The 10,994-nt window shown below is 40.2% G+C and overlaps 1 protein-coding gene across 1 annotated transcript; it reads left to right on the top strand.

Moving 5' to 3' along the window:
- Positions 1-426: 426 nt before the first annotated feature.
- Positions 427-10,850, top strand: lrrc40 (leucine rich repeat containing 40). Its single transcript, XM_085387102.1, has 15 exons — positions 427-630; positions 2,132-2,313; positions 2,946-3,019; positions 4,487-4,616; positions 4,776-4,899; positions 6,103-6,242; positions 6,426-6,598; positions 6,885-6,975; positions 7,275-7,320; positions 7,530-7,632; positions 8,451-8,558; positions 8,686-8,796; positions 9,180-9,257; positions 9,982-10,167; positions 10,512-10,850. The coding sequence occupies exons 1-15, from the start codon at positions 489-491 to the stop codon at positions 10,615-10,617; spliced, it is 1,794 nt and encodes a 597-aa protein (XP_085243228.1). The 5' UTR covers positions 427-488; the 3' UTR covers positions 10,618-10,850.
- The last annotated feature ends 144 nt before the right edge of the window (positions 10,851-10,994 follow it).

Raw genomic sequence — 10,994 nt, 5'->3', positions numbered from 1 at the left:
AAATGCTATGTCATAATCAATATAATAATCATAATTTTTTAAGCCTTTCTATTGAAATCTAGCTGGCTAGTATCCATCAGACATCTGTGTCCACGGGTATGTAAGCTCACGATCCCTGTATGTCTGTCACTGAGGCTTTGATGCAATATAACTGCAGCTGGAGCTGAACTCCTGAACATTTAGCGCCCCCTGTTGAACCCTTTGATATGACAGCGTGTGTAACCTGAGTGTGCGAAATACTTCCAAGACCACATCAAGCCAGAGTTTGAGTCGTAGATTTTTAAGTTTTAAATGTCACTTGTTCGTGTTTAAAGGATATTTTATTTCTTATGCCGCATAAATCGATTGATTAGAAGACAAAGTGTGAATAAAGGACTTTTATTCTGAAGGATCGTAAACGGAAACGCTTTTAATTTTGGCGGAAGGCTGTGGGTGGGTGAGGTGCTGAGGTTAAACATCAGCTGAGTTCAACGCGGGTTTATTTCACCATGTCTCGATTCAAAGGGGGGTGTAAGGATTCTCTGGCGGGCTTTAAGGTGCAAACGGCAGAGCCGACTGTTCCGTACGGCCTGCTGAAGGCGGCCCGGAAGAGCGGGCAGCTCAACCTGTCCGGCCGAGGACTGAAAGAAGGTAATTTTATGTTAGCTCACACATACAGCACCACTAAAAGACCAGATCTGCCATTGATTTAATAAAAAAAAAAGTAACCTAATATATTATAATATATAATAATAATAATAATAATAATATGACTACACGTTTTCTTCCTCGCTGGACTTCTTTCAGTATATATTTTGACTGAACAAACTGAACCTTGATATTCCCATATTGCTCATGTTTGAACACTGACACATGATCCTGCCTGTTTCCAAAAAGTATATTTTACGCCAGTGTAAGTCTCTCTGCTTAATCTACACTGCTTGTTAATGTAATCATGTAATCAACCGGCCACATGACAGCAACCCATTTATTCATGTAGACAGGGTTAAGACGACCTGAGTATAAATAGAGTATGAGAATGGGGAAGAAAGGGGATCTAAATGACTTTAAAAGTGGGAGGATTGTTGGTGCCAGTCTGGCTGGTGAGTATTTCAGACACTGCTGATCTGCTGGGATTTTCCTGCACAACCATCACCGGGGATTACAGAGCATAGTCTGAAAAAGAGAAATGTCTGGTGAGCAGCAGTTATCTGGGGGAAAATGCTTTGTTGATGCCAGAGATCAGAGGAGAATGGTCACAACACTTTGACCTGTTAGGAAAGCAACAGCAATTTAAAAAAAAAAAAAAAAAGTTAGCTAACAAAGTCAGACAGATAAGGCTGAAATGGTTTGGACATGTGCAGAGAAGGAATAGTGTGTGTGTATATATTTGATGGATGATGATGAAGATGGAGCTGCCAGGCAGAAGGAAGAGCTTTATAGATGTAGTAAAGGAAGATATGTAGAGGGTTGGTATGGCAGAGGATGCTGAGTGAGATGGAGGCAGATCCACTGTGGCGACCTTCTGAAAGGTAGGCCCAGCCAGACAAAGTTTATTGTTCTTGTTGCTGTTGCAAAGGTTAAGATGAAACCTGGGGTCCAGGAATTTATTGGCTTTGTTACTTTGTGACTCGTACCATGTTGTGCATACCTTCATGGCAATGGTCTCTTTCCACAAAAAAATTACACTGGCCTTTGTTGTGTCAGGTGAATTCATGCTTATACAACTTGCCTCATTCATCCATTCACACAAGCATAGGTTTATGGTTTGTCTAAGTAAGCGCTTTCTAACATTTGCACGCATTCATATTCTGATGGATTCATCGGAGAACACACAGGGTTAAACCTTGCCCAAGGATATTTGGCATGGGAGCAGCCAGGGATCGAATTTCAACCTTAGTAGATGACCTGTTCTATCTTGTGAGCTACAGGCACCACTTTTTCTTACTACTACTATTATTTTTATTATTATTATTATTATCATCATGGGAGCATAATCCTATTTTTACTTTCATGTTGTAGGCCAGTTATGTGAATGAAAAAGTGTTATGGTTGGGGTTAGGCAAGTAAAAATTAGGCTTGAGTCTCCAGGACATGAAATGAATTTAATGTCACCAATACTGCGTAGAAACCCGACTAACACGTGGCTCAGTTCCCCAGAACGTCTATCGTCTAAACATCAACACACCAGAGGAGGCCCAGCAGAATGTGTCCTTTGGAGCAGCAGATCGCTGGTGGGAGCAGACAGACCTCACAAAACTACTGCTCTCATCCAATCAGATTACATTATTGTCAGATGACATCAGCCTGCTGCCTGGACTGACTACACTGGATGTAAGTAGTAGAAGCCTCAATCAACAAGCTAGCTGAGTGTATGTCTATTATTTGTGTGTGTGTGTATATATATATATGTGTATATATTACTTTTTTTGGGGGGGGGGGGGGTTTCTTGTTTCTTCCCCTCAATAATAAGCTAATTGCTAATGCTGTGTTAGTCAGAGACAATACATTCAACTAACCTAACAATGCAGTAAAACTATGTTGAACAAAAGCTGATTAGAATTTGACATGGAAACATTTTTAATCTAAAAATGTTTCCAACATATATTTCTGTTTTTAAATGGTAAATGGACTGATTCTTATGTAGCGCTTTTCTACTCTCCCGGAGCACTCAAAGCGCTCTATACAACATGCCACATTCACCCAATCACACCAGTTCTCACAAGCACTGCCTCTATACTTAGTGCTTTCTAACTACTTGTGATACAGTGCATGAAAGCTACCAGCAAAGATCAAAACCGTTTTATTGTACCAGGCTGTAAACGGGACTGTATGGGCAATTGTCTCAGAATTTAAAACTAGCCTCAAGTGCTGATTAGAGGAAATGCAGTTTCTGTTTTCACCTGTGAAAATTATGACTTGAAATCCAGCTAATAAACAAAAAATGTCAACTTTTGTTTTACCAGCTACATGACAACCAGTTAAGTAGTTTACCCAGTGCTTTGGGAGAACTGCAGAATCTTCAACAGCTGCGACTCAGGTACACACACTCACACACACCATAAGTCCATAATCCTAATGGAAAAGAGAAATCTGAAAAAGTTTGTGCACACTCATAATACTCCAATAAAATATCTTATGTTACAATACTGTGCAACAGCCACCCCAGTTTGTTTACATTTTGCCAGGAAAATAGATGTAGCGGTTTATTGAAATGTGCAGATACACATGGAAATACAGTATGTAAGGTGTGTAATGTGTTTGAAAGTCAGTATGTGGTATGACCACCTTTTATTTTACAGCCCAGCCTGAACTCTGGTACTCAACCACAGTCTGGACTATGGTTCAGTGGGTTAGCGCAAAAGCAATCTCCCTGTAGAGTGTGTTTGTGGCTGGAGGCCGTGTACAGACTGTGCAGTATACCCGGTCTGCTGGCCAGTCTTGTGTCCACTGGAACCACAGAGGGAGTTTGTAATCGGTTCTGTTAGTTTGTCCACAGTCCAGTTTCCAAGATGTCAGCTTCAAATTCTCTGTGATGATCGATAACGGCTCAAGCTCATTTAGTTTTGGTGAAAATCAGGTTTGGTTGCACCAAATATGAAAATCAGTAAAAACTTTCATTACCCAAAATTAGTTATGTATTGTTTTCAAACTTCACAGTAGCAGACTAGGCCTTGGGTAACATGAATACTTAGGTTGGCTAAGGCGAACTAAAAAACATTTAAAGAAACCATATCAAGTCATATGTCGTGTGAAAGTGCAGGAAAGAGCTGTACACTTTATTTTTTCAAGATGTCACAATAGATCTAAAACTCTCAAGTTTGTACAGCTTATGGAAGCCAAAGATTTCAGCCACGTCTGCTTCAATCATATGGATAAAGCTAAAATACACCATTTTATGATGTAATCCTTCAAGGTCAAAAGTCAAAGTCACACGAGTTAAGAAAAAGCTTTAGTTTCTGTTGGATCAACTCCAAACTTCAAAACAATATATTAGTCATTGGAGAACAAAACCTAGTTTTCTTTGTTTGAGCTCTTTAATGTTTAGTTTAACTCTTCATAATCATACGTACAACAGTACAAAAGAGAGACGAGCAAAACAGTAAATGAAGACTAAATACAGAATTTGCTGGAGCTATCAGTCATTTTAGTAATGGAGTGTCCTATTGATTATTCCACCAGTTCATTGCATAAGAAATACTTGTGCCTTATTAATGAGCAATAATAAATATTCAAAAGAGAAGACACTGCAGGTCTTTCATAAATGAGGTCTTCATTGATTTCTATTTTAGAAATTGCAGTACTTTAATAATTTAAGTGCATTAAACAGCTGTCAAAAAACAAATGATGTATTTACATGCATTTAAGTGTGCAAGTGAAAGAGAGGGCTTGTGTCTGCAGTCCTTTAAGAAGCATGCGGGGGCTGCAGTGAAGAAAAGTGAGCATATCAGCATTCTGAAGTTGGCAATAACTAGTGATCTGTTGTGTTTTTGTTCTGTGTGGCCAGTCATAATCAGTTAGACTCTCTGCCAGTTGAGATGTGTACTCTAAAGAACCTCCGTAGCCTCACACTGCAGCAGAATCTGCTGGAGAACCTGCCAGAGGATCTGGGACAGCTCGCGAACCTCACAGAGCTGGTAACTAATGCATAATGCATGCACTCTAGTGTGTCTTCCTCTCTCTCCTGTATTGGAAATGCATTGATAATCCATTTATTTCCCAATTAAAACAAAGTGGAATGAAAGACTGAAATGGAATGATGGTCAATTTCTGTCCATCCTGTTGAATGATTAAAGGACGCGTCTAGCAACCAGCTGAAGAGCCTGCCCTCCAGTTTCGGGTGTCTCGTCAGTTTACAGAAAGTGAACCTGTGTCACAACCAGCTTAGCGGGCTCCCAGACAGCCTAGCCCGGCTCACAAGTAAGAGTTGCAGAAGTGCTTACAAATAAGTTGTGAATGAGAAAGCGTTTGTTCCGGTGTAACAAATTATTCCATCCATTTATTTTCTTCAAAAGCAGCTCGCAGGTTGGCGACCACACCGAATAGATGTTTATAAAAAGAATGCAATAATATAGATTTGACATAAAATATGCACTAAAGTATAAACATCTATGTATGCATATGACCACAGCCTTATAATTAATAGTCTGATAGACATCAAGATGACCAGAAACAGACGAGGATCAGGAGAAAAAACAGCCACTGGTGACAAATGTATTTGTGGTTTGAGGAGAAACGGTAGAGAACTGGGCAGGTGTTTTGTTTAGTGAAGGACCATAGCTATTGTTAGCTAATGTTGTTTTATTGAATAATAACATAACTCTGTGCATATTCAGATATATCAGAATTGATTTTGTTTACTGTTGGAGAATTGGTGCTTATCTAAAAGATGAAGATCAGCTGCTATAAAGCAAAGCAAAGCACAAGCAAGTGACTAGAGGGAGTGTGACAGAGGGTAATGTTTGATGCTCACATTCACACCTATGGCAGACTTCGATGTTCAGATCAGTTGCATTAAAAAAAACAGCAACAATAGTTCATGCAGAGCCTTTCTTTTGTTTTTTAAATTTCATTGTCCTCCTGAAAAATAAACGACGGCATCAATGCCGATTTTTGTGGTCGTGCCGGGTGGATTTTGAATGAATATCCAGCAAAGCTGCAACAGCATCATGGCTCCTCCTCTTGTTTCCTTCTTGTAAATTCACTGGAATTTTATTTGTTTGCTTGGGGTTCTTTTACCCCCCCAGGTAGAACAATGGTGCAGTAATCAGCACGGACACCTTATAACAAGGTTCTGTGTTTAAATCTTTGTATTTATTTCTGGATAACACAATAGTGTCATTTTATGTCTGCCATAATGTTCCACACAACAGAAAATATTAATATAAGACAAACTCGTGAATGAATAGGTCACAGTAGTACAGCTTGAGCTTTATTTTGGGCAGCTCTCTCTGTATTTTTATGTTTGCTACAAGCTGGCCAATAATTCCCCAAGATGTGGGTGGAGGGACAACAAGTTATTTCTTTGACATACACTAAGGCCCTGTAATAAGATGGGCATGTCAGCAGCTGAAAGTTGTGTTACTTTTTCTGGCTTTTTTGAACTCTGGTTTAATTTGGCAGATGTTAAGCTGCTGGACTGCAGTGACAATCAGCTGACTGAGATTCCTGAAAGCCTATCGGAGATGCTCGCTCTGGAGCAGCTTTACCTTAGACATAACAAGCTCTGCTTCCTCCCAAAGCTCCCCGCACCTGCGCTCAAGGTATTAACAGCAAAATGATGTTCCAGGAATTAAAACTCCTTTGTGGTGTGAGTGAAGCTGACGGTATTGGAGCAATGACCAAATCGCTCTGCGCTCTGTATTGTGTCTGAGACATGCTTCTGTGCATCCATTACTCTGGCAGTGCAGAAAGATGTAACTGTGTGTGTGCGTGTGTGTGTGTAGGAGTTATATGTGGGGAACAACCAAATTGAGCAGTTGCAGACGGAGCAGCTATCCTGCCTGACAGCCATCTCTCTTCTGGAACTCAGAAACAACAAGATCAAAATAGTCCCTGAAGAGATCACTTTACTGAGTACGCTAACGCGCCTTGACCTCACCAACAATGACATTACCAGGTAAGCTTTCAGTATGATGACACACTGCTCAGTAAACCTTTTATACCTGCAAGCAGCCAGGATGCGACTGAATTCAGCTGGAAGGAAATATAATCACTGCTCTACACTGAGAGCAGCTGCATCAAGTTTCTAGTGCCATTAGTCTGAATTTATGCCTAATTTGTATTTTATTCTCGTTTTCTTTATTTCAAGTATTTCTTGATGTTATATCTGAAAAGTGTCCACCTTTTCAGAGTAAATCCTAGCAGGTAGATTTTCATACAAATAATATTTTGTGTCCTGTCAGCCTTCCAGCGTCACTCAGCCTGCTGCCCAATCTGAACGTGCTGCTGTTGGAGGGAAACCCTCTGCGAGGAATCAGGAGAGACATCCTCTCTGTAGGTGACACATGAGGACTCAAATACAGAGTATGCATGGTAAAACAGAGAAAAGGAAGAGAGAAAGGAAACGTGGCAGCTGAATATGTAAAAACACTGAAATCTGCATTTACAGGATTATATGGAGAAGTTGTAATACAACGTGAATTCCAGAAAAGTTGGAATGTTCTTTAAATTTAAAAACTAAAAGACTTTTAAATCACATTAAATATTATTATCTTTGAGTAATTCATTATCTGCAGTACATAATATCAAGAAAATATTCAGAGAATCTGGAGAAACGTTGTCTTTTCTTACAGAAAGGAACCAGTGAGCTTCTGAAGTATTTGAGAGGAAGAGTTAAAGGTAAAGTGGTTTTTTGCCCTACCTGTATATGTAAATGGGATACTAACTAGTAGTTATGCTATATAAATGAACGTGCTAACACCTTATTAATACCCTAATAATGCTTAGTAGTGTGATGGTATTGCTATCAATGCTTTAGTTCTTCTTGTCCTGGGTGCAAATCTACAGATTCTGCTGTCCTTACATGATCTTTTGTCTGTTTTTTGTAGAGGAGCCTGACAAAACAGATGGAGGAGATACAGCTATGATGTTACCCAGCCAGGCCAGGGTCAATGTGCATGACATTAAAACTCTCAAGCTGTTGGCATACAGGTTAGTTATATAGACTGGTTTCTGCATTTCCACAGGAATGTGCATGTACTCCGTCAGGGAATCAGAAAACTATACTCACCAGGCTCTTTGTGCTGGTTTTTGTCTTTGCTTTGTGCTGTTGGATTTGTCTTCATACCTAAATACTAAGAGAAAGATCATATGTGTCTTCATCCGGATAGGGGTTTGTGTTGGTGTGTGGGACTTTAGCCTCAGGCTTATAGTGTTAAATGGTGATTACAGGTCATTTTATGGAGAAACACAAAAGTAATGTAACGAGTAGTTACATTACTTTACATTACTAGGTTTATATCTGGGACTCTCCACCATTTGACCTTAGAACTGAAGAAGCTTCTCGGATGAGAGGTGAAACGTCTTCAAGTAACTTAAAGAAGTCCAGATGCTTTTCTTTGCAAGCTCCTTTGACTGTAACGAGTAGTGTAACAAATGACTGACTCGTGGGAGTAATTAAGTAACGTACGCCATTACTTTTAATGTTCTGTGTAATAATTACTGTTTTGGAGTAATGACCCAACACTGATCCCAACAAAGAGGAGAAATACCCCCAACATGCACAAACATTTGACCACATCATGCAATTAATTTGCAGAATGTAAAGTCTGTGATATGCAGTTTAGTTATGGTGGTAGCTCACAAAGTAGCGCCAATAGCAATCGATGCGAGAATGAATAGTTAATCAAGTGGACAAGGGATCGAGACAATGGAATTGCTAAATTCTTATCAATTCCCATGCCTAATAATTATTGGTTATTACAGTATATTTACGCTAAATACTCCAATGTGAATGTGTTTGTGACCAGTGACAAGCAAGCAGGGAGTATCCCAGAGGAGCTGTTTGATGGTGCAGCTGGTCAGAGCATTGCCACAGTTAACTTCAGCAAAAACCAGCTGACTTCAGTTCCTCCCAGGTACACGCACACTCCCTCGCTCTCTTTCTTTCACACACAGAGCATCACTGTGTGACAGACGGTAAAGCCCCAACAAAAAGCCATTTTAATGCAGATGATTGCAGGCTAATCACACTTCTGTCTGCAGGCTGGTGGAATTCCAATCTTCGCTGTCAGAAGTCAATCTGGGTTTCAATAGACTGATCAGCTGTTCACCTGACATCTGCAAGTTACTCCAGCTTACACACATCGATCTCCGGTACGCAGACACAGCCGACACTCAGATATGGACAGAATCTATTTCAGGAAGCTCCCATTTATTATATAATATGCAAATTTTGAGTCCAAAGTACAGAAAGGACAGAAATCCACCGCATCATTCATGTGTGTGTGTGTGTGTTTGTGTGTTCTTTTGCTTTATTTTTGCCTTTCTAAATCAGACACCACATCATTGCAAACCACTGCCAACATTTTAGCTCTGGAGTCTCCCGTCCTGTCCTGTTTAAATTAAGCTATAATCTGACATTACATAATAATGGGTGTTGTTTTTAGTACTAGTCAGTAAGATGTATGAAACCTCTGAAAAGGGAAGGGTCAGGTGTTAATATTTTATGCTGTATTTGTTTCTTTCGTTTGTTTTAGGAATAATCAGCTGAGTGATTTACCGTCTGAAATGCAGAACTTAACTAAACTACGTTCCATTATCCTCGTTTACAACAGGTAACTTAACTCCACATTGCAGCCCCATCATCCAGCATTTTTTCATCACACCCCGCACACACATACGCAGCTGCTCGAGGGAGCAGCCACAGCAGTCCCAGCGCCTTACTTGGATTCCTCCTTGATGTCTGATCAGCTCTGAGGCGATCCTGACATGGCTTGCACATTACTCCATAAAGCACTTCAGTGCTGTTAGCTTGTAATGTTGTGTGTTGTGATGTTCCATATACAGCTTGTGATCCATTGCAAGACCTTCCCTTGACTGACCTTTCTGAGCACCACATCTAAGCACTAAATAAAGAAGAGTGTGCAGGATGGAAAGATGGAACTCAGTGGGATGTGATCTAAACCTCTGCCCTTAGCAGCTTAGCATGAAGCATCCACTGTTGTCTTACTCGATCTGATTCCACAAGGGATGTCAGCTGACATGTTGATTCCTGCCTACAGTATGTTGTACAGTTTGGACCTCAGAATATGATGCTGTGCATTGAAAATGAAGTTAATCACAGACTAGACAATGATCCTCTGCTCTCATGAAACTAATAAGAAAAATATGTTATCGTCATGGTCTTAGCTACAAATCGCTTCACGTTGTTGTCACGGAGTTCGGCCTCCTCGCTTTGTGGCTCATAAACTGTAGGTAATGGAGCACATGTACAGTGGTTCAGTAAGTTGGCCTGTCTGACCTGTGTTTGTGTACTCGGTGTATTTCTGTTGCTCACAGGTTCAAATCCTTCCCTGACGTCCTGTATGAGACCCTTTCTCTGGAGACTATATTGCTTGCTAATAACCAGGTGTGTGAGGTGGATCCTAGTCGCCTGATGAAATTGACTCATCTGTCAACACTAGATCTGGCAAACAATGACCTGCTCAACATCCCTCCTGAACTGGGCCTGTGTACCAGCCTCAGGTAAGGACCTTACTCATTATTTATTTTATTTTTTTAAGTGAGATCACTTTATCCTGCTGGATAAAGCAGATGCTGACAACGTTTATCTTTGAGGACAGAATTTGAAGTTATAAATGACAATATATGCTTCTGTGAGCATGTCACAAAATGCTAAATGGCAATAATATCGTACCATGAGTGAAGTATCATGATAATATCATATCATGGGCTGTCTGCTGATTCCCACCTCTATACCATAAGTGCATCTACTTAAAATCGCAGCCGAGTTTGGAAACTGTGTAAATTCCTGTAAGATGTACAATAAATTCCTCACAAAATGAGTTGAATTTGGTGTTGTTCCTCAGGTGTCTGAGTCTGGAGGGAAATCCTTTCCGCACACCCAGAGCAGCAATTGTGGCCAAAGGAACAGATGCACTGATGGAGTATCTGCGCAGCCGCATACCAACGTGATTTGTGACCATGTTTGGAGGAGAGCACCACCACCGTGATCAAGACGTTTAAATGCAATCTTTTTACATTTTTTCACACATCTATGAAAAATGGTGCAGACTGCTTTTTGAAGATGTTAAGGGTAATAAAATTAAACCATTGATCTGTTTTTCTTTTTTCCATGGATGCGAGTCAGAATAGGATTTATATTGTTCGCTATTCTGCGGGCAGCACTTCTCCAAATAAAGTTGTTTGGCTAATTGTGACTGGTGTGAATTTCATAACATACTAAGTACAGCTAATAGCCCACTAAAAGTATGAAAACTAAAAAGTGCTGTTTATCTGAGCTCTGCATAGAGTTTATAGAACGTCTATACACACTACAGTCCATTTGAAAG

Source organism: Rhamphochromis longiceps, linkage group LG17 (assembly GCF_057381845.1).
Source record: "Rhamphochromis longiceps isolate RC_006_pf linkage group LG17, R_longiceps_female_GT1.1, whole genome shotgun sequence".
Classification (NCBI taxonomy): Eukaryota; Metazoa; Chordata; class Actinopteri; order Cichliformes; family Cichlidae; genus Rhamphochromis; species Rhamphochromis longiceps.
Note: the sequence above shows the minus strand (reverse complement) of the source record. Positions and strands in the feature narration are given on the sequence as shown.